Source organism: Lissotriton vulgaris, chromosome 6, assembly GCF_964263255.1.
Source record: "Lissotriton vulgaris chromosome 6, aLisVul1.2, whole genome shotgun sequence".
Taxonomy (NCBI): Eukaryota; Metazoa; Chordata; class Amphibia; order Caudata; family Salamandridae; genus Lissotriton; species Lissotriton vulgaris.
Genome location: NC_141694.1, coordinates 1,377,577,741 through 1,377,602,119, shown reverse-complemented (window position 1 = coordinate 1,377,602,119; position 24,379 = coordinate 1,377,577,741). Strand labels below are relative to the sequence as shown.

Below are 24,379 nucleotides of genomic sequence, written 5' to 3'. Positions count from 1 at the left end.
CAGAGTACATTTCTTAGAGAAAGGCAGCAGAGTATTCCTGGACAACTTGAAAGACTGCATCTTGTATTACATGTAGATGTAGATGTAATCTACACACAGTCAACAAAAAGGCTGATCTAAGAGCCACCCTTAACCCAAACACTAGTTAATTTTCAATTAAAATCTGTTTTTTGGGCAGGGAGAGTCGCAAATCAGTTTCAGAATCACTCACCAAAAACGCACATTCAATTCACAACAGCAACTGTAGCATCTATAAGCCTCTGTTGCACTATGTGCATGTGGCAATGACTCTGTGAGCAGCTGTGTGAGTGTCTAATGTGGTCTATGATTGGGTGCATGAGAAGATCCGTGAATGGGTGCATAAGCGTCTTAGTGGGTCTGTGATTCAGTGTATGAGTGTGAGTGGGCCTGTGAGTGAGTCTATAAGTGGGTGCTTTAATGTTTGAGTGGGTGTCTAAGTGTCTGAATTGGTCTCTGAGTGGCTGCATAAGTCTGTGAGTTGTTCTGTGAATGGGAGCATGAGTGCCTGAGTGAATCTGTGAGCGGGTGCATGAGTCTCTGGGTCTGTGAGTGAGTCATGAGTGTGACTGGTTCTGTAAGTGTGTGTGTGTGTGTGTGTGTGTGTGTGTGAATGTCTAAGTGGGCCTGTCAGTGGGTGTATCAGCCTCAGCGTGGGTGAGTGAATTGGTCTGTGAGTGTAGCAGTGTGTTTGTGAGTGCCTGCCTGAGCCTCTCAGTGGGTGAGTGAGTGCATGAGTGTCTGAGTGGGTCTGTGAGTGAATGTGCGAGTCTCTGACTGGGTCTGTGAGTGGGTTTGTGAGTGTCTGGCTAGGTCTGTGGGTGTGTGTGTGTGTGTGTGTGTCTGAGTAGGTCTCTGAGTGGGTGCACAAGTCTGAGTGGGTCTGTAGCTGGGTGCATGAGTGCCTGAGTGGATCTGTGAGTGGGTTTATCAGTGTTTAAGTGGATCTGTGAGTGAGTGCGTAACTGACTGAGTCTGTGAGTGAGTGTCTGTATGTATGAGTGGGTGCATGAGTGCCAGTGGATCTGTCAGTGTGTGCATGCGTGTCTCAGTGGGTCTGTCTGTGGATGTTAGTGCTTGAGTGGGTCTGTAAATGGGTGCGTGGGTATGTGACTGGGTGCGAGTGGGTGTGTCAGTGAGTTGATCTGTGAGTGAATGCATGAGTGTCTGAGTGGGTCTGCAACTGAATCTGTGACTGTCTGAGTGGGTCTGTGAATGAGCATTTTTTTTTTGTTTTTTTTTTGCGTAAGACCTTTATTAACACAAAGCAAATTACACAGCATGAGCCTACAACCCTGGGGCCGGCTCGCCACGATACGATGGACATCCGATAAACAACAAGTTAGCCATGAAGAGTAGTGTAGAAACTTCAGGCAGAGCCGCCCTGCACACCCTCTGTAGGACTCTTAGCAGTCAGTCGATATGAGTCTTACATTTTGTCTTTTTATAGAGAGGAAAAAGTTCAACATACCCCAACTTAAGACCTTACATTGCCCTCACACACAACCTAGACAGTGAATGTAACAGTGGCACCGGTTCCCCCCTAAGGCATCCTCCATCAGACATGAACTCGCGCACCAAACATCACACACGTCAATATAACCAGAAGCCGAGCTAGTCCTCCTCACCTTCCTGCAATGAGCTTAGGTAGTCTGTCAAGAAACCCCACATGTCCTTCGGTCTTGATTTCACCGGTAAGTGCTCCTCATATGTTTGCAGTTTATCCCGGCAGGTGGACATGTCATGGAGCCACACTTCTTTTGTCGGTACCCTACGGCTGTGCCAACATTGCGCCACCTGTCTCTTTGCTAACAACAAGGCGATTGCACAGAACTTGCGTTTCAGCGCTCTGAATTGGGGTACAATACCCAGCAAACAGACCTGTGGCGTGCATTGCACCTCCTCCTCCAACATGACCGTTAGTGTGGCGGTGATCTCCTCCCAGTACCCCGCCACCCTCGCACAAGCCCAGGCCAGGTGTACAAAGTCCGCACCCTCCCTGCTACAACGCTTGCACCTGTCTTCCTCCTGCAACCCAAATGTAAGCAGTTTTGTCGGTGTGTAGTAGGCCTGGTGAATAAACTTGAAATGAATAATTCTCAGATTTCCGTTTGGCGTCAGTATCTGCGTTAACGCGCAGGAGCTATGCCATTCCTCATCTGTTAATGGAGTATCTAGTAGCGCATCCCACCGCCCCTTAGCCTTAAGTGTGTGCCCTGCTATTTCTGATTGTGCAGCAGTATACAGTCTGGACACCAAATGTGACAGGTCTCTTGTAGTAATCAGCAGTTGCAGAGGTGCTAGGCATTCCGGTTCCGCTGGGAATGTCGGGTAATGTTCCCTCAACGCCCTGGTTAACCTATAGTACGTGAAGCGGAACATAGGAGTCTGGTTCTGGATATAACTCAATTGGTCGATGCCTAAGAACATGCCTCCTTGAAACACGTCACCCAACTTGTCTATCCCAGCTCGTTTCAGTAAAGACATCCCCACCTTTTCGTTAGTGACGGACAGCGCCTGATGATACTGCAATGGCATGCCCGGTGCATATAATGGGGTTTTGTGAGCCAACTGCCCAAGGTTGTTCCATGCTTTAATCGTGGTGTCTACAGTGTTTATATCCTTTGTATGTAGTGGTGGTCTTGTGTGTGATAAGATAGCAGATAGGGGGATAGGATGGGCATCACCCTCCTCAATAGCCGTGTGGGTGAGATAGGGGACCTCATGGTACCAATACGCCGCATACTGCGCCTGGGCACAGAGGTAATATAGGAGAAAATCAGGCACCCCGAAGCCGCCCTGCGCAAACGGGAGCGTCAGTGTCTGCAGATCAATGCGAGCTTGTTTACCCGCCCATATCAGGGTCAACACCAGGGATTTTATGCGGCGGAAGACTTCTCGCGTTGGCGTGATGGGTATGTTATTAAAAAGGTATAGCAGCTTGGGCAACACGTTCATCTTGACGATCGCGATTCTATCCGCTAGCGATAGAGGCAAATGGATCCAACGACGGATCTTATCTTCCAGTTTAGAGAGTACCACCCCATAGTTTGCTCGCATGATTTCTTCTGGATCCCTGTGAAACATTACCCCCAGGTAGCGAATCGGATCTTGCTGCCACTCTAGCGGGTAATCGACCTCAAAGGGAGTTGTAGCATCGGTGAGTGGTATGATTGAGGATTTGGACCAATTGATCGCTATCCCCGAGTGTCCCCCGAATCGGATGTATTCTCTAAGTAGCGGGTTTAGATGAACCTCAGGGTCACGAACGTATAGCAGCATATCGTCTGCATAGAGCGATATGTGGAGCGGTCTGGCCACAAATTGCAGTGCTGATTCCTTGTAGTTTTGTCGCACTATGCACGCTAGGGGCTCTAATGCCAGCGCAAAGACCAGGGGCGACAGGGGGCAACCCTGCCGCGTGCCCCGCTCAATGCCAAACGGAGCTGAAACATAGCCATTGATCCGGACCCTTGCACACGGTTGCGTATATAGCAAGGAGATCCACTGGACAAACCGTTTAGGGAAACCCATCCTGTTAAGGACGGTGAGCATATAACTCCATTCAATGGGATCGAATGCTTTCGCGGTGTCAAGCATGACAGCCACCGCCCTAACCGAGGGTCTCAGGTAGTGCGAGAGTGCAAACAGGGACCTGGTATTATGCGAGGTGGACCTGGTGGGAACGAACCCCGATTGATCCGGAAGGGCCAGGCGGGTCATCAAAGGGGTTAGCCGAACAGCTAGCATTTTAGCGAGGATTTTCGAGTCTACGTTTATCAGGGATAGAGGTCTGTAGGAATCGCATTCCTCCGGATCCTTGGATGGTTTCAGGAGTGCGATGACCAGTGCTTCCCGCAGCGTGGGGGGGACCAACGATTTCTCAAAGGAAGTACCATACATGTACACCAAGTAGGGGGCGATGACATCCACAAATTTTTTATAAAATTCGGATGTGTACCCGTCAGGGCCCGGTGCCTTGCCATTTGGCAGCGAAGCGATCACCTCAGTTACCTCCTCCACCGTGATGGGCCTAGCCAAGTATTCCCTTTGTGCGTCCGATAGCCAGCCAATCGCCACATCATGCAAATATTCATACGTTTCCTCCGCTGTCGCTGAGGGCTGAGATTGATATAGCGTGCTAAAGGAGTCCACAAAGCATTTCAATATGTCTGTGGAGTGTGTTCGTAATACACCCTCCCCAGATTTGACTCGGAGTATCGCCGATTGTCCCCGTCCCTCACATATTTTCCGCGCCAGCACACTCCCTGGTCTACCCCCCTCTGCAAAGGCTCTAGCTACATGCTTGCGGTCCAAGTATTTAATTTCTGACGCCAAAAAATCGGCATGCTCAGTGTGTAAGTCGCGTAACGTGGGCAGCAGCGAAACATCCTGCGTTGTATCATACAGCAGTTCTAAGTCCCTCATTTGCTCCTCGCAGCGGCGAAGCTGGCACCTGATGTCTTTGAGTACCCCTATGGTAGTGCCTATGCAGACACCTCTGATTGTGGCCTTGAAGGCTTCCCAGAGGAGACATGGGTCCTCCGTAGTCTGTGAATTAATATCGAAGTAGTCCTTTATCGCCTTTGTCAAGGTGTCAACATATATTGGGTCTGCGAGGGCCTGGGAATTAAACCGCCATTGGAATGGGGGGGGTGTGTAATGCGGAATGTCTAACTGCAACAGGACCGGGTTGTGGTCCGACAACGTGCGTGGCAGTACCTGCAGCCTACGAATCCACAGCGCCATGTCCTTAGAACCCAACCAGTAGTCCAGCCTGGACCAACTATTGTGAGACGCGGTGATGTGTGTGGCGCCTGGCGCGTCGGTGTGTTGTAGCCTCCAAAGATCCGCTAAGGCCAGATCTCCCATCATGTGACCCACCATCAGTCTTGACTGCTTGTGTTGCTCCAATGAATGTGAGGAGCGGTCCAGTCCGTCCTGTAATGTCACGTTCCAGTCCCCTCCACATAACATGTGTGTGTTGGCATGTTGCTGCAAATGCCCCCAAACGTCCGAAAGAATTCCGGTGCGTCAGTATTTGGTCCATATACATTAAGGAGTGTCACGTGTTGGCCCCTTAGCATACCCGTTACAAGCATGTACCTGCCAGAGGGATCCTGTGTCACGTGTTGTGCCTCAAAGTTGATCCCTTTCTTAATCAAAATAAGCACCCCACGGGAGTAGGAGGAGTATGAGGCCCTGTATGATGACCCAGCCCATCTCGACCCCAATGCAGCGTGAGTGTTTGGTGCGAGGTGTGATTCCTGCAGGAATGCTATATCAATGTTCCATCTGGTAAGGTTAGCAAATACCTGTCTAATTTTCTGAGGGCGCGAGAACCCCCGTATGTTCCAAGTAAGAACGTTTAGGCACAGTCTGCCCTCATTTCCAGAACCTGGCGTCCGTAAATAATGCAATACAACTCATCCCTGCACACTCAAGTGTCATACCTGGTGCCTGTCCATACTCAGTACAATAAACATACGCATTAACGTCAGTCCCACTTCGTGGAGAACCTAAGAATGTGTACATTTGCAATGCCTTTGGTCTTCCTAAACATTTAAACACCCCCCCCCCCAGACCCCACCCACTCCAGCAACCCCAACCTGCCGAAGCCATATCCCCTCAGAGCACAAATCCCACAGCCACATAACCAACAACTCAGTGCCCATCTAAGAACTCGTGTTGGGTACTACCCTCATGGAGGACCGCCGGGAGCACAACCCTTCACCCGGTGGACGGGTGCAGGCGATACTAGGAAAACTGAACATATTCGCAATACATGTGTCCATTGATCCACAGTCCCCATGTACCCACTACAACTCCCCATACGTGTGCAAGTAGTGGCGTAGACATAGAGGAAATGTATCCATACCCCACAATCAACAGATGAATATGTTAGGAACTAGTCTTGTACCGGTCAGAGTTCAGCTCGCCCTACATACAGCAATTACATGATCCCATGTAGTTAGGTAAATGGAGGCGGGCATGCACGAGCTCACATCTGCAAGTCTGCACCCCGCAACGTGGTGTGCAGCATAGTGTTAAATGTTCTCCCGCCTCCTTCGCCCCCTTGTTCGTGACAGGAGGGTCTGCAAGCTCATGTATGTGGAAGGGCTTGACCAGTCGCCCTTAGCATCAGAAAAAGGAACAGTCTAACGTGGCCTTGCGACCAATTACACAGTGGGGAGAGCGTGGTAGCAAGGGTCAGTCACGGGTGTCGGCCACAGTTAAGGGCAGGATTGTATTCCAGCCCTTGCCACCCCAACGGATCACAACCCCTCCAATGCCCATGGTTGAGTAAAAGCGTTAAAACCCTGCCCTCAGGAGTTTTGCACCAGTCGGCGCAGCCCAGTACGGCTGAGAGTGGCCATGTAGCAGTCTATTTTAGCCATCTTTACAGCAAAACTCACCGCTGTTCACCGATGGATATCACCAGCGGCTTCAGTCTGAGTCTCTGTGCTGATCATTCTGGGACGCCGACCTCGCCTCCCGCTGTATCTTCTTAACAAAGTCTTGGGCCGCTTTGGGTGTCGCCAGCACGATCGTCTTCTCCTTCCACACCACTCGAAGTCGGGCAGGATATAACATAGAGTAGCCAACGTTCAAATCACGCAGCCTTCACTGCGGTGTATTCCTTACGTGCTTGCGACCGTGTGATCCGGGTAAAACTCCAGAGAGTTGCCCTGATGGGTGATTTTGCCCTTCTCCCTTACGAGCCTGAGGATCGTGTCCCTGTCTCGATAATTGAGAATCCGTGCCACAATCGGCCTAGGTGTAGCACCGGGCGGTGGCTTGGGGCCTAGCGACCTATGGGCCCTCTCCACAATGAAGATCTGCGACAGGGCCTCCGCACCAAAGAGATCCTTACATAGACCCTCGACGTAGTGCTCCATTCGCCCAGTGTTGGTCGATTCCGGCAGGCCCGTGATTCTCACGTTATTGCGCCTCGAGCGCGCTTCCAAATCCTCCTCCTTCGCTTTAATCACCTCCAGGATCCGTTCCATTCCCGCGCATTTGGTGGTGGAGGTTCGTGCTTCGTCTTCAACGGCCGATATCCTCGTTTCCGCCTCATCCAGACGTTCGCCATGTTTTTCCTGTCGGGCGGCCATGCCATCCATCCTGCACGTCAGATTGTCCAGCTTACCATTTATATCCTGCAGATTCGATTGAATTGCTAACAGAATCTTCTCTATGTTGTTAGTTGGCGGCGGTTCTGAAGATCCGCCGGTCTCCGCATTGTCCTCAGCAGGCTTCGTCGCCTTTCTGTTGTCAAAGGAAAGTTTTGGCTGCTGCTTATCCGGCTTCCCCATTGTGGCGGCCGGTGAGTTCACTTTCCGCAATGTGGGCCCAGACGCCCTCGTTATTCTTACCGCTGTCGCCGCGATTCCCCGGCAATGGTAGCAAGCAGCTGCCCGTGGAATTAACTCAGCAACTGTTCAGATGCCGCCAAGAGTCCTTCGCCAGGTCCTGCGGGCTATGGGAGGGACGTGGTCAGATGATGCCAGCAGCCGCGCGAACTCAGTCGATAGGACGCGCCTTTGCCTCCGGGGGGACCCCACCGCGGTCAGCCAGTCAAGGGAGCGCAACCCCCTCTGCGCGATCTCCCGCTGCCGGAGCCTCCCGTTAGATCAGGAATCCTCCCCCCGGCTCACCAGATTGAGTGGTGACGGGACGCCGGTAACGAGCAGTCCCCGAGTTCTCACGCCCAGCAATGCTATGTCCAGCAGCTCCCTGCGCCGATCCGCCGGTCAGCGAGCCCAGCACCGCTGAGTCCGTGTTCACTGGCACGAGAATGAAGTTTCCGTTACCTCAGCAAGAGGCGCAGCCATGTTGTCAGGCGCGCGACTTGGGATGATGGCAGACTCAGCCGGCAGTTCCCGGGGGTGAAAGCGGCGCACAACAGCCACTCTGGGCCAGGTAGCAGGTTCTTACCCCCGGGCTGTGTACGCTGGGCTAGCAGGTCGGTCCCACGCTGAATCCGCTGTGCTCGCTTGAGGTCCGCAAGTCTCCGTCGGCCATTTTGTCAGGCAGGCCGTTCTCACCACAATCGACACGGCAATGGTCCCAAAAGCAGGGGTAGTGTTCGCTTCCCCTCAGGTCCGCTGATGCCCCACATCTTCCCCCACACGTGGATGGTCGTGAAATGTGGGTTAGCGGGGCTGAAGCGGCAATGGATCACATCGTAGGTGATCGCCCGGCGGAGCTGCGGTTCAGGCAGCCATTCCGCTGTGCGCCCCCTAGCGCCCCCTGTGAATGAGCATTTGAAGGAGACTGCGTGGGTACATGAGTCTGTCTGTGTGTATTAATGTTAGAATGATTCTGTGAGTGGGTGTGTCTCTCTGAGTGGGTCTATGAGTGGGTGCGTGAGTTTCTGAGTGGGCGCAAAAGTACCTGAGTGGGTGTGTAAATGTCTGAGTGGCTGAATAAGGGCCTAATTGGCTCTCTGGGTGGATGTGTAAGTGTCTGGATGGGTCTATCAGTGTGTGAGTGAGTGTGAATTTATATCTATTTTTTGGGCAAGGTTCACTACTCCACAGCAACGCTGTATGGAGGGGAAGCGCTGAGCATCGCGACAGTCGTGACTCTCAGCACGTGGAAAAAAAGTTCAATGGTACTTATAAGCCCATAAGGAGTCACTCCTCACAGACCCCTATATTGCCCCCAGGGGATCCGGCTACCTCTACCCTGCCCCCTTCTACTACATTTGATCTTTTTTAGTTTTTTACTGCTTGGGTACGTTCACTGATGCCTAACATGGCTGTTGCAAATTTTTACTCAGGTTGCGGCCAGCCAATCATGACTTCTCTGTTGGCTTGGATTTGCGATGCGTCACGAAGGAGTCGTGGAGCCTCTGTGTCCCTAGATATACAAATTTGATTTGATCTTAATATCTCTAAAACTACTAAAGAGATTTACACCAATTCCAAAAAAGGTCGCTTTTGGACCAACCCCTACCATTCTGCTAAATTTAGTGTAATTCTAATCTGCAGTTTGGGCTGTAGTCGTGGCTAAAATCTCTATGGAAATTAGCATTGGAAACACAACTTTATTTACCTCCTCCTTCTCTGGGCTCCCTCTAAACAGATCGCCACGAAATTTGCTATGCACAGCAAGACCCAACTTGACACTTTTTTAGGAAAATTTCATGACGATTCGTCAAACGGGGCCAAAAATTACAGAGTTGTTTAACCATAAACCGAACACAAGGGGTTAAATCCATCCAGTTCAATATCATCACAAGAACTAGGCCTTGTGAGATTGGCCCAGATGCAGTCTTCTTTATAGTAATTCTAAAATTAAATCAATGGGACATAAACTACTGTTTTTTCTTATTAGTAAAGCTTTACATCTGTAATAAAACCTTTGCACTTTAACCGTTTTTGCTTTGGTTCGATTTAAATAATTTAGTTTAAAAGTACTGCACAAGAAAAGTAGTTTGACATAAACCATACATGCAGATGCAGTATGGAAGCAGTGTCAGGGGTCAGGACGTGAGCGAACCAAACCGAGAATTTGGATATCAGTGTGCCTGAATAAAAACAATGTATGGTTAATGATGTAAAGATTTTGATTTTCAGACGACAGGAAGGTGAGAGAGAGGACGAGAAAGCTGGTAAGGAAAGAGGGTGGCCTTCAGAGAAGAGGAGACTTTCTGCACTTGAATCTTTGCCACCTCACTAGAAATGTGAAGTGCTGGTATAATTTCACTTGTAAGTTGTAGAGTTGTCATCAGATGGAAGCAAGCAGGACTCAACCAACACAGCCTCCCCTGCTTACCAATTAGATGTGTCCCGAACTCCCCTGAATTCCTGGCTGCAGTAAGTGCTTTGTAAATGCAGAGACCCCTCTGTTGTTCCTGCATAATAGGACAGATTAAGGGCTCATTTTTCATCAAAGCAGCGCGATTGTGAGGAGTTTACGGTTCAATGTTTGCTCATGAAATTTGCTAGGCTGTAAACATCAACTTTCCCTTTATTATTTTGTAGCTGGAGGTCCTGGAATACATGCATGAAAATGAATATGTACATGCGGATATTAAAGCTGCAAATCTAATGCTGGGCTTCAGGAATCCAGATGAGGTAACACTTTCAGATATTTCTCCTCTGCCAACCGCGCCATCTCTATTTTTTTTTAATACTGTGTTTATCGTTTTAATAGGAACATAAGTTATTTGGTTATCATATTCCTGAATACCATGGTAGGTCAGAACTGCGGGATGGCACGGATGCTTATTTTTGTCTAGTGGGATCCAGCACTGCGTGATTGGTTCTTTGTTATGGCGTGGACCATGTCATCTTTATTGCATAGTATTCATGGTTTCTTATTATTCTTGTTATAATGCTGGCATAATGTATTAACTTCACAATCGTATGTGTCTCTTCTTCGAATGTAAACTTTTCTTGATGTATTTCGGATAATACAACAATTTCATAGTATATCCGATCAATAAAATACTCGTTTGTATTGTCCGATCAATAAAATACTAGTTTGTATTGTCCATAAGTGTTGAAATGGGTTTATTTGGTAATAACACATTCTTCATGTTTGCCTATCACTAAGTTGCAAGCATTAGTGTTCTAAAAAAACATATTTCATGAATATTAATTCATGCCCTTGAGTTCAGGTATCAGGTGACAAAAGGTATACCAATATACGGTTTTAGATGGAGGAAAACAATTATCCTTGGGAAACCTGTGAAATGGTGCTGTCATGTCATCCCCGAGCTTGGCGGTTGCAAACCACTCAACTATAGGCTTTTGGTGGCCATCCGGTACAAAATGAGCAACATACGCATTTACCCAATATGTATTTTCATAAATCTTTTTCAAAGTCATACCTAAAAATAGGTGTATCTGTCCTGTCTGCCTGATGTGATAATAAATATATATACATTCATAATCACATACATACAGGAGCTTTGGGTGAGCCCTCTCTTTATGTATTGGTCTGTTCGGCTGTGATTCACATTTTGCTTCTGCCTACAACAGCATTCGACACACAATTGATGGACGGAATGCAGAACCAATGAAAACATTCACCCGCAATCAAGAGATCTGGGTTAAATCTGTCATTCTTTTGCTCACCATGCCACCCCAGTTTAGACCTGGCCATATGCAAATCAGTCTTGGCCCTGTGCTTCATGGGAACAGTCCAGCCCGAACTGCCAAGCCAGGTCCTCCCTGGACCGGAAACAAGCATCCTAGGACCGGTTCGGGGTTTCACCCCTCTTCAGCCAGGATAGCTTCAATCCAGTGGCACAGTGAGCCCGAGACCCACGTCTGGGCATACCCGGCACACTTAGGGCGAGAAAGCAAAAGACACACAATTGATGGACGGAATTCAGAACCAATCAAAACATTCACCCCCAATCAAGAGATCTGGGTTAAATCCATCATTCTTTTGCTCACCATGCCACCTTGGTTTAGACCTGACCATATGCAAATCAGTCTTGGCCCTGTGTCTCATGGGAATAGTCCAGCCCGAACTGCCAAGCCAGGTCCTCCCTTGACCGGAAGCAAGCATCCTAGAACCGGTTTCGGGGTTTCACCCCTCTTCAGCCAGGATAGCTTGAATCCAGTGGCACAGTGGACTGGACTGTTCCCATTGGGCGCAGGGTCAAGACTGATTTGCATATGGCTGGGTCCAAACTGGAATGGCATGGTGAGCAAAAAAACGATGGATTTAGGCCCAGATCTCTGTCCTTGGGTGAATGTATGACATTGTTCTGCATTCTGTCCATCAATTGTTCTTTTTGCATTTGTCACCCCGAGTCGGACGGGTATGCCTAGACGTAGGTCACGTGCTCTTCATGCTACTGGAGTCAAGCTATCCTGGCTGATGAGTGCTGAAAGCCCGAAACCGGTCCTAAGATGCTTGTTTCCAGTCCAGAGAGGACCTGGCCTGGCAGTTTGGGCTGGACTGTTCCCATTGGGCGCAGGGTCAAGACTGATTTGCATATGGCTGGGTCCAAACTGGAATGGCATGGTGAGCAAAAAAACAATGGATGTATGCCCAGATCTCTGTACTGTGGTTAATGTATGACATTGTTCTGCATTCTGTCCATCAATTGTTCTTTTTGCATTTGTCACCCGAGTGGGACGGGTATGCCTAGACGTGGGTCCCTTGTGCTCCATGCCACTGGAGTCAAGCTGTTCTGCATTCTGTCCATCATTTGTTCTTTTTAAAACAGCATACAGCATCAGGCACTGGGGTAGCCTACATGAGCCATTGGCTCTCTGACACTTTGAGTGACAGCATGTTCCCGGTTTCCCTGTCCACATCACTTAGAAAGAAGTGCGCTTCAGAGCCAGAACTGGTGTAGCGCAATGTTACTTTCCAAATACACTTTTCATTCAACTCATTATATTCTTTTCATTTATTTTGTAGTCATCTTTGTGTGTTTAAACAGTGTGTTGAGGTTACAGCAGTTTAAAGCCAATAGGTATTTTATCTGCATCAATAAGAATCGTAGTGTGGAGTAGAGTACAACTAAAAATGGTTTCTATACATGTTCTAAGAACACCTATACCGTTATCCCCTTAAAACTATTTGCAGAGGTTATTTTTTATTATTCATTTTTTAATTAATCTTGGCAGTGCAACCATATGGCCACTACAGTTAGTTGTGCACATTTCTTTTTTGCTTTTCATATTTTTGTGGCACATGCTTGCAATAAAAAATGGTAAAACCTACATCAGCTTGCTATATATAAACTTAGTGGCTTTGCCAGTTTTTTTATTAAGTTTCCCAATGTCTTCAAGCATCTACATCTTCAGTTTGATATTTACACTAGTACATGACTTTGATTTTTTGGTTTGTTTTGAGAAAGTAGATTAATTAAATACAGTTACACTGTAAGTTTGTTTATTTGAAGTAGTGAGGCACAAGAAAAGCATGAAAACTGCACGTTTTTAGTGGTTATCATTTTAACATCTACTGCTGCAATAATCCATGGTTTTGTTGCGATAAATATCCTTTTAAAATAATAACTTGTTTTTTATGCAGTACTAGCTACTTCCATATTGGCATTTTTGAGGGTAGCGTTTATGATTACCTGAGGCAGCAGAACTTATTTTATTGTCTTTAACCCGTTAAGCGCGCCGCAAATTCCGCCCCAGTGCGGACGTTTGATTGCGCTAACGGGATCCGGACGTCCAACGGTCGTGCGCAGCACTAGCGAGGTAGTGCACGCGACGACCGTTGGACGTTCGCAGCACTGAACGGGTTAAAGGGTGAAATCCTGGGTCGGGAGGCGCTGGGATTCAAGCAGCCAGTTTGTGTACATATACTAGCAGTAGGTACCTACCTCAGGGAGCCGAGTGGCATTATTAGTATGCTATCATAAAGACATTTTCTACTTTTCCCTCATTTTCGTTTAATCTTGCTGTGTTTTTTTTTTTCATTTTTATTTGGTAAGTGTTGTTCTCTTTGCACAACAAAATCTGGCAAAAATGTTCTCCGCGATCATATGATAAAATATAAGTATCTTGGGGTTTTGCACTCTAAGTGCCCCATAATTTAACGAACACGGTTAAAGAGAAGAGCAGCACTAGAGGCAAACCCTATCGGGCAAGATCTATTTTCCACGTGCCTTCATTTTGATAAATTAAAAAAAAATGTATTCTGCTTCATTAAAATGCTTCACCTCCTCTTGTGGAGAAAAAAAACCAAGGAGCCAAAGTTGGTGGAAAAAACCAGGAGAAGACCCTGCCTGGAATAGCATTATGTAAAGTCAAAATTACAAACATGTTATGAACAAAAGTATGAAATACTTTAATCATTTTTCATAATTAGAAATAACAAGGCTGTAGTGAACAAAAATAAGAAGGGGAATTAACATAGGATAGGAACCCGACTCTTAACTTTGCAAAAAAAAAGGGAATAAAGTACACACCAACATGTTACAATTCTTTAACAAAAGGAATGGCAAAGTGTGCATAGAACTGTTTAACGAGCAAGAAAAAAAAGCAGACTGAACAGTGTCTAAGATTCCAGTAGTTTTTTTTTGTACGGCAACCCTGAACAGAAAAAAATGCAACATAGAGCAAGAAGTAGAGTGGCAGCGGAAAAAAGTATGGAGGAGAGCGTGGAGGTTCAGAATGGGAAAGAGTCTGCAGGTGCTAAGAAGGGGAGTTGAAAAAAGGAGGGATGTGGAAAGGAGGGACAAGAATTATGAGGACAATAAGAGGGTGTGTACTCATGCTCCCCTCTCCAACCCCAGAAAGAAGGGAGAAAAAAGAAAAACCCAACATAAGAAGGGATGATCGGTGGTGTAGAGAGAAGGGAGCATTTATAAAGGAATTTGAAGATACGGGCACGCAATAGGGTGCTGGGAAAGATTTAGAGGAATATTGGTGTTGGCCAGTTCCTCTGATAAGAAAGAGGAATAGGTGAAGCCCGTTTAAGGAGCAAGGACGATAACACCAGTCTCTTTCCCAGCCCCCAGGTAGAACATATGTCCACTCCACTATCTGGCAGAGCAAGCAAGAAGTATAAGAAGTGAGGGAAAACGTGGACGAGCAACCAGGAACAAAGAAAAGGGAAGCATATCTGTTCAATCCGAGAAAAATAACTTACTTGATAAATATTAATTGAGATGCAAGTAAGTAAATTCTTTATTGCTCGGTTAATTAAAACCATTACAATGTATAACATTCTGCAGCATTTAAAACAACTATTAGGAAATGAGGAAGGAATAATAAATAGGAAAAGGGGATGGGAAGAGAATTTAAAAGATGAATATGAAAACTATGTTACAAACAGGCTGTCACTGGTTTCAGTGAACTTTGCTGGGGCACAAATTTGTCTTTCAAATATTAATTGAGATGCAACTTTCAAGATCTTTGAGTCAGAAGGTGTTGGTGCTTTGAGTGACCCTTGGAAAAATTGACAAAAGGAAAATGTGTGCAGTTGGGAATCTTGACAAATTTTGAGAGCACGAACAAACCCCATACTCTGCTTGTAGTATGAGATGAGTAAAGTACCTATCATAAGTAACGCAGTGTTCGAATCTAGGAATTATATTTGAAAGCTGCTTTTCAAAAGAACTGTCTTTGGAAGTAACACTTACCAGATAAGGAATAGTCCTCTGCTAAATGGAAGTGGATTGCTCACTCTTCAGCAGTGTTTTCTTATTTTTTTTTAGCTAATCCTGGTATTAGTAGTTGTTTAGGTCTGTAATAAGAGGGAGGCAATGAGACTATATGCCCTTTCTATTCGGTAAAACATGACATTAAACTAGCTTTATCAGTAAGCTATATATGGTAATGCTGATATTTATTGTTGTCTGGTTTTGTAGCGAATACCATGCACTCAGCAATGCTGCAGCATATTTCGCCTGCCAAGTTCTATAATTCACATTTAATGGAGCACTCCTTGCATGGCTGGCTAGTTTTATCCCTTTTTTGTTTGCCTTTCTGTGATCCCACTCGCATAAACTGTTGGTGCTTTAGTAATTAAGGTTGACTAGACGCCGGTAGGCAGCATTTGTTCTTGTAGAGAGATATTCAGTACTAGTAGAGTGGCTATGCCTTTTTCTTTTAATTGTGCATGTATTTACAAATGAAGATGCACATTAATCATGTATCTGACACTGAACCAATAACACTACAGTAAATCTGACCTTAAAAGCACATAAAATGATAGCAATTAGCCTCCTTCTTCTATAGACCAAATGTATGATATTTTGAGACTGTAAATGTGTTTAATTAAGAGGGTAGAGAATATAAGATATGGTTCCATGACATCCTAAATTGAAAATCTGTGAGGCAAATTCCTAACCAGAAAATCCATTTTTTCCATATTTTCTGTAATGGGAAAACGTTTGGATTGCATCGCATTTCTTTTCAGGGGTGCATGAAATCTGTTTAGAGGTCCTTTAGAGCTCATGTATTCTGATAGTATTAACATGAGTTGCTTGATACACTTTCTTTCTTGTCAAGGTGAGCTGGTGAGCTTGTTGCCCCCTTCTGGTGCTTGCACAATGCAAAGTAGCCCTCAGGTGCAACATACATATCATTCCTATGTGTAGTCAGTACACACATATGAGGTACCTTGATGTGATAGCATAGGAAAGCTTTTTTAACACAGTGTTCGCTAAAATGATCTATGACTGTACTAGCCTAAGGAGTCATTATGATGAATGAGAAGATTGTTGGACAGAAAAATCCACAATTTGTTTGCTTAAAGGTCAAATGATTGCACTTGTATAAGAGAGCCATTGAAATGGATTTCTTACCTTTACAGGACAAAATATTACATTCCATTGATGCAGATTGCTTTGAGCGCAGGCACAAAGAGCAGAACCCGAGATTTGGACATAAAATTGATAATTAGAAGCCACTGGTAAGCCATGCCGAGGACTTGAGGTTGAAATTGAAGATTCAATGGCAGCATTCGCTAATTGCAAAAAGAACAATTGATGGATGGACTGTTGAACACTGTCTAGCAATCACTCTCAGTATCGAGATCTGTGACTAAATCCATAGTTTTTTTGCACATCACGCCATTTCAATTTGGACCCAGCCATATGCAAATCAGTCTTGACCCTGCTTCCCATGGGAACAATCCTGTCCCAACTGCCTAGCTAGGTCCTCCTTGGATCGGAAACAAGCATCCTGGGGCAGGTTTTGGGGTATCACCCCTCATCAGCCAAGCTAGCTTGACTAATGGCATGGAGAGCACAGGACCCATGTCTGAGCATTCCCATCCCATTTAGGGCGACAAATGTAAAAGGAACAATTAATGCTAAGCTGGTGGTCATTTATAAAGCAAGAACAAGAACCACCTTCACAGCAGTTCCTTTCAATGCATTTCGCTGTTTGGTGCAGGGCTCTGTCAGCGGAGCCCTGCACCAAGCAGTTTTTTTTTTCAGTTGTCAAAAAGAAAATCCTGAAATGAAAAATTGTTTAAAAAAAAAAAGACAGTGCCTCTCTTGCCATGGGAGTGTGCATTTAGTAGTTTTCCCTGCCACTTACCACCATGGTTTTCAGGCATTGTAAAGTGACCTCTAACTGCCCAGGTAAATCAGGTGGGTGGAATTACAGGTCTGACCCTGACATCGCTTTCTCCAAAGGGTTGTCAGAGGAGTTTAATCATGGCGGAGATGGAGTAGTCTCTACTGTGATTAAACCTACGTTCTGCCCACAGCTAATTTGAATTGGTGCACAATTATCCTGGTGGTAAGCATACTCCAATGCCATGGAGAATCCTTACCGCCAAGATATAAATCTGGCCCTAACTCCTTTTTAGATTCACGAAGGAGAGCAGTACAAAGGACCTCTGTTGTCTGTAGCTCGTGTCACTATTTTTTTTTTTTTAAACCTTTATTTATGAAAAGCACTTTACACAGCGTCTGCCTACAACCCCTCAGGGCCGGCCGCTATGACATACATTGAAAGAATAGAGCAGGACAGCACGCTTTAAGGCGATCACTGGATGCAAATTATAATGTGGAGCATAAAACAATACTTGAAGGATATCAAAGGTTTAATTTTATGATTTTGTCGAAAAAACATAACAAACACAAACTCATGGCATTATACTGGCAAAGGTCATGAGAGGGGGAGGGAAGGGAAAGGAGTGCAGAAATAAAGAAACAAGTATGACGAGGGGGGGCGACCATGGGGGCAGAGAGGATACAGATAATGTAGGAGACAAAGAACGGAACGCCAATCACGGGGAGGAGGGGATAGGGAAGTCATAGTCAAGAGGAGGGGAACAAATATCACCACGGTATGAATTCCATTGTGCCCAAACCCTGGACCACTTTCTGGGGCGACCCCGCGCCTCGTACACCGTCTTTTCTCGAAACATGCACCAGTCCATGTTATCTTTCCAGGCACTGAGCCGTGGTGGCCTGGCGGAGCCCCAGAGCTGGGCTATGTCCCTCTTGGCAACCATGTTGCCGAGAGTGACCCAAAACGTCTGAGACGCAGTACAATCAGTAGGCTCCCACACGTTAAGTAAGCAGCGCCGTGCCTCAGGACGGAGGGGGACTCCAGTGACACGTGCCATCACATCATGCACCCTGGACCAGAAGGACGAGACAACCGGACATTCCCACAGGACATGAAGAAAAGTACCATCCATACCACATCCACGCCTACACCGTCCATCCGTCGCAAGCCCCATTCGCACCAGTCGCATACCTGTTACATACACACGGTGGAGGATCTTTAGTTGAACAAAACGAAGGCGGGCCGGAATAGCCACTTCCTTAGGGGAAGAAACAGCCGACTGCCAATCCTCATCGTCTAATTCAAGCCCGTCCGCCATCCAGGAAGCACGGAGTTTCCCCAGCTGGTCAGTCCTGTTGTTAATGAGCTTCTTATATATTAAGGAAATCGTGCTATCGGGGACGTGGCCGTCTAGGATACGATCCTCCAGTGGGGAGGATTGAGGAATATCAGTCCCGGGGGGAAAGGCTGAGGTCAGGGCATGCCGAACCTGCATATAGCGGAAATACTCCCTATCATCAAGCTGATATTCCAGTTTCAGTGATTCAAAGGACTTCACAGTGCCCCTGGCCCAGAGATCCTCCACCTTACTAATCCCAATCATGTCCCATCTGTCAAACCCTTTCGTCTGCCAAAGGTTGCCCAGTCGATCAGAGTCGTACAGTGGGGTCATACGCGTCAGCTTGCCATTCCAGCCTGTAGCCACAGTTGCATCCCTCCAGGCCCGCACCGCACACTTCGTAGGACCCGTAAGGAGATGGATTGGTGACTTTGAGTACAAAGCCCTATTGAAGTTACCACCGGGCAGTAAAAATTTGTCGAGGGCAAAGGCAGGAGCGGGTTCCGATGAATACGTTACGTGGTTAATGGCGCTTAGGTGTGAGGCCCAGTAGTACCGTTTGATATCTGGCAGAGCAATACCGCCGTCATACCAGGGAAGGGTAAGCTTAGACAGTGCGATACGGGCACGTCCGTCCCAGATCAATTGCCGCTGTAGACTTTCGATCTCGCGAAAGTAGCAGCAGGGACCGGATCGAAGAAATTCTGCAGTGCATAGAGAAAACGAGGAAGCGACATCATTTTGAAAAGAGCCGCACGGCCCAGCGGAGACAAGGGCAATTCACGCCAACGCCTCACATCCTGTTTAAGACGACGGAGCGGAGCATAGAGATTCCGTTCATAACACACCGCAGAAGCCGTGGAGACATAGATCCCCAAATACTTAAAGCCGTCATCTGCCACCAGAATCGGAAACCTACGAGGCAGTGGCGGCAGGACCCCAGCTATAACATAAACACAGGATTTGGTCCAATTGATGACCAATCCAGAGTTCTTTCCAAAGGATGTAAGAACGTCGAAGAGCACGTTCAAGGACTTTTGAGGGGAGGTAAAGTAAAGGAGGATGTCGTCTGCATACAGTGAGACGCGATCTTCCAGATCTGGCGCCCACCTGATCCCTTTAATCGAGGGTTCCCACCAGAGCCACGCCGCGAGGGGTTCAAGCGCCAGTGCAAACAAAAGCGGGGAAAGCGGACATCCCTGACGGGTGCCGCGTCCCAAAGGGAAGGGGTCAGAGCTTCTGCCATTCACCACAACCTGGGCCAGCGGTTGTTCATAAAGAAGCTTCACCCACGCAATAAAGTTAGGGCCAAAGCCAAACTTGGAGAGAGCCGCCCAAAGATAAGGCCATTCAATGGTGTCAAAAGCCATCGTAGCGTCTAGGCACCACAGCAGGCTCCGTGAGAGTTGAAGCTCTCGCGAGAACACCATGTAGCCTGCGCAGGTTAAGGGCCGTGTTCCTATGTGGTATGAAGCCGGATTGATCTGGATGAATCAGGTCACAGATCACCGTCAACAATCGATTGGCCAGCACCTTGGCAAGGATTTTAGGTTCCGCGTTTAGCAGGGAAATGGGGCGATAGGAGGTACAGCGATCACAAGGTTTGCCATCCTTATAGATGACCACTATAGTGGCTAGGCGCTGTTCAAGCGGGAGGACTCCGGCCTCGAACGCGTCCACAAACATGGCCCGCAAATGGGCAGCCATCTTGTCTGGTCGAAGTTTGTAAAGCTCGATAGGTAAACCACTGGGCCCCATCGCCTTACCCGAGCGCAAGGATCTGACCGCGAGGGCAATCTCATCCACCGTAAATGGAGCTTCCAGAGCCAGACCCTCCTCCTCCGAGACACAAGCAAGAGTTATATCACGCAACAGTAGACGGGAATCAGCCTCATCACGGTCACTCACCGGGGTGTAAACCTTCCGGAAATGATCGACAAAACAATCCACGATCTCACCAGGGTCAGACACACATTCACCAGACTCACGAACAATGACTGGTACAACACGATTCGTCCTTTCAGCCTTATCAAGCCACGCAAGGAGTTTGCTGGCCTTGTCGCCCACATCATACAGTCGGCCCAACTGGTTCGCTCGCATCAACTTGGCAGCATCAGTTACACAAGCCTTGTAATCCGCCTGTTTCAGCTCTAGAGTATGTAAAAGCGCAGGCGTGTCATCCCCACCCAGCTCACTTTCCAGCGCAGTAATTTCAGTCTCAAGGGCCAGCACGGCCTCCCTCTTAGCCCTCTGTTCCGCAGCAATTAGAGACAGTGCAGATCCCCAAATGACCGTTTTAAAGGCCTCCCAGAGAACCGTAGGGGAGGTCACCGAACCCACATTTTCATCAAAATAGCAGTCAATAGCTTTCACCAAATCGGAGCGGAGCCGGGGGTTCCGAAAGTGCCAGGGGGGAACAGGGGGAACTCTGTTACCAGAAATACCACCCACAGAAACCTTAATCAGCAAGGGGGAATGGTCCGAGATACCCCGGGGGAGATGACAGACCTCCCGTACCAAGGATAGGGTAGAAGCCAGCATAAAAAAGTAGTCTATCCGAGAGAGGCTGCCATGCGCACCAGAGTGGAAGGTATATTGCGTCTGGGAGCGGTGCAGCGAGCGCCAAACATCCACCAGACCAAAAGTTTCAGCCATATCATGGAGCCACATCTGGGACTGCGGCAGAACTCTAGGGGGCAGTCGATCACATTCGCCAGACATCACAGAGTTAAAATCCCCACCCATGATCAGCAAACCATCGGGGAGACCAAGAAGAGTCTTGCCAAGATCGGCATATGTGGTCGCCTGCACCCCCGGGGGGATATAAACAACCAGTAACACAAGTGGCTTCCCCTCCCATCGCCCCGAGACAGCTGCAAAACGTCCCCGATCATCTAGGACAACATCATCAATATCAAGGGCCAGGGAGGATTTAACCATTATACCCACTCCCCGGGAGCCGGAGGTGAAACCAGCGTGGGCGGCTAATTGGTAGCCCCGACGGTCAAGAGCTTTACAGGCATTACCAATCAAGTGGGTTTCTTGAAGGAACACAACATCAGGAGCATGACGTCTTATAAATTGCAACACAATGCCACGTTTAATCCTGTCTCCCAAACCATTGACGTTCCAAGAAAGAACCCTCATCTCACCCCCCCCATCCCAGGAAGAACGACCCAACCCAACTCCCTCCCGTAACCATAGATCCAGAATGCTTGCAATCAGTAATATACCATGAAAAAAGAGAAACAACAAAAAAACACATAACACAAACCCACCAACCACCCCCCAACCAAGAACCCGTTACAACGCCCCCCACCCTGCACCCCTGCTGACTAAAGAGCCACCCCAAACTGCAGTGTGCCGGTCGCCCCATCTGATCTACACAAAGAAACCCCCGAGGAGGAAGGGAGAAACCACCCGTACCCGCACCACCACGGGCACAATCATAAAGCATACAATATAACTACTCTGTAAAGTTCACAGTCTCAAGCTGGACCTCTGGGGCCCCAAGTTAAACCTGGGCCGTCGCACAACCTTCCGCGCCGCCGGGGTCTCCGCTCTCGGCGTCATCCTTGGGCAAAGAGTCTAACCAGTCACCAGCACGATCAGGCTGATCAAAAAAATAGGCACGTTCTCTGAATTCAATCCGCAGGCGAGCAGGAAACAGCATTGCGTATTTCAGTCCCAAATCCCTCAGGCGACGCTTTACTCCAAGGAAACCAGAACGCTGCCGTTGCACTTGGGGAGTGAAATCAGGATAAATCGAGACAGAGTTGTTATCGTACTTCAACGGGCCGTGTTTACGAGCGGCCTGAAGGATGGCATCTCTGTCCCGAAAGTGAAACAGTCTAGCGATGATAGGCCTCGGAGGGCCCCCCGGCTTCACCTGACCACCTGGGAAGCGATAGGCACGCTTGACCGCAAAAAACTTGCTGAGGCCTGCGGGGGCGAGTTTAGCTGAAATGAGTTCCTCGACCAATAGATCGATCGAGGCATCACCATTGTCCTCCGGCACTCCGACCAAGCGTATGTTGTTCCGCCGGGCCCTATTATCGTAGTCCTCCATACGTTTCAGCAAAAGGTCGTGTGAGGAACATAGATTCCCTATCTCAGACTGCGCCTCCGCCATATCTGTCACCAAACTCGATGCCTTTAAGTCCAACGCCTTGACCCTTTCGTTCGTCTTGGCCAGATCCGCACGAATTAGAGTAACATCCACCGCCACCGTGTCTATCTTGGACACCATGGCCTCGTATTGTTGACTCATGTCGGCTTTGAGGCCTGCAATGGCAGCCAACAAGTCCTGAAGGGACACTTCTGAGGAAGACGACATGTCTGTTCTCGGGTCCTCCAGGCCACGACTGGCAGTGCCAGGGGAACCCCTCGGTTGGGTATAGCGCTCGATCATGTTGGACTGGATCGACCCCCCACGAGTATTGGTCTTCCTGCGCTTCTCCACTTCGGGTTTCGTCGCCATGATGTATTCAGCACCGGCCAGGGACACCCGGGTGCCGCCGAACGGTGACGAACCTTGAACCCCAAAAGTCGAGATTCGCGAGAAAATGTCGCGGGCCACCTAGCCGGCACCGAGAGAGAAAGCGTTCTCGGCGGGAGCAGCAGAGCAGGATGAAGTTGCAGGTCTCAAGGAGTCTGAGACAAGAGGGCTGGAAACCGAAAGTGAAAGTGGCACACCACCGGTGGAGCAGATGCCAGGCAGCCGTTGTTGTTGCATTACAAGTCGGCCATACTAGGCAGCAGAGACCCCGGTCACGTTGGGGGTTAGGCCAGAAAGTTGAAGTCGGTGTAGAAATGGTCCCCACGGCCCGATATCGACCAAAAGAGGATCGATGGTATCAGTGAGAGTAGCACTTCGAAAGCCCGTCGACGCGACCAGGATAATTGCAGGATAAATCAGGCAGGGCGGCGCGGGTCTCAGGAGCTCTCTGCTCACGCAACCATCTTGGATGCCCGCGTAGCTCCTCCGCTCGTGTCACTATTGACAGTGTAGTGTTACCACCAACAGCTGTTGCAGTGCCTCAGTTAAGATTGGCTAATGTGAAGTTGATTAGGTGATGCTGTTGGTGTGTATATCAATGACTTATGCTGCTGCTATTTCACATCATACCTGGACCGGGTTTCACCAATGTTTCTTTGATAAAACTTTGCCCAGGATGAAAACATTTTCATTTGCAGCACACTTGTAACCATTTAATTTAAACATAGATGGAGTGTAATTTGGGGTTTAGTATTCAACATTTTATACTGTGAACCCTTTCTTTCCATTTTACCTTTTTTCTTCTTTCTTTTTGGGCTTCTTTTTTCCTTCAGTCTTTCTTGCCTTCTTTACTACTTTTGTTCCTTCTTTTCTTATTTTGTTCTTTTAACCTTTTTTTCTTTACTTCCCTTTTTTTACCTTAATTCATTCCTATGCTTCTTTCTTTCCTTCTTTTTTGTTTTTTTTCAGATTTTTTTTGTTTTACCTTCTTTCATTCTTTTTTGTCTACTTTCCTTATTTCTTACCTTCTTTATTTTCTGTCGTCCTTCCTCTTTCCTTCCTTTATTTCTAGCCTCATTAACTTTTTTGCTTTTTTCTTATTGCTTTCTTTCTTTCCTTCTTTCTTTTTAACTTATTTCCTTTTCTTTGTTTTGCCTCCTTTCTTTGTTTTTTCCTTCTTAATTAATCTTTCCTGCTTTGATTTTGTTTGTCTTGCCTTCTTTCTTTCTTACCTTCTTTTTGCCTTTTATCTTTTTTTTCTGTTGCCTTTGTTTGCTTTTTTCTTTCCTTTCTTTCTTTTTGGCGTCTTTCCTTCTTTCGTTTTTCCTTATTTCTTGCCTTGTGTCCTTTATTTTTTCATTAATTGTTTGTGCCTCCTTTCCTTCTTCTCTTCTGTCTTGTTTTTTACCTTCCTCCCCTTTTTTGCCCTTCTGTCTTTTTTTTGTCTTCCTTTCGTACTTTTTTGTCTGCCTTTCATCCTTTTTGTCTTCCTTTCTTCCCTTCTTCTCAAAGGTAAAGGTAGCAGCCAATGCCAGACTGTTTGCTTCTTTTAGGTCTGGG

General features: G+C 47.4%; 1 protein-coding gene across 1 annotated transcript in view; it reads left to right on the top strand.

Moving 5' to 3' along the window:
- VRK2 (VRK serine/threonine kinase 2) overlaps positions 1–24,379 on the top strand; it is a 545,093-nt gene that overhangs the window by 210,506 nt on the left and 310,208 nt on the right. Inside the window, exon 7 of the mRNA XM_086927491.1 lies at positions 10,011–10,103. Coding sequence (XP_086783617.1) covers positions 10,011–10,103 — 93 coding nt within the window. The remainder of the gene's footprint in view (positions 1–10,010; positions 10,104–24,379) is intronic.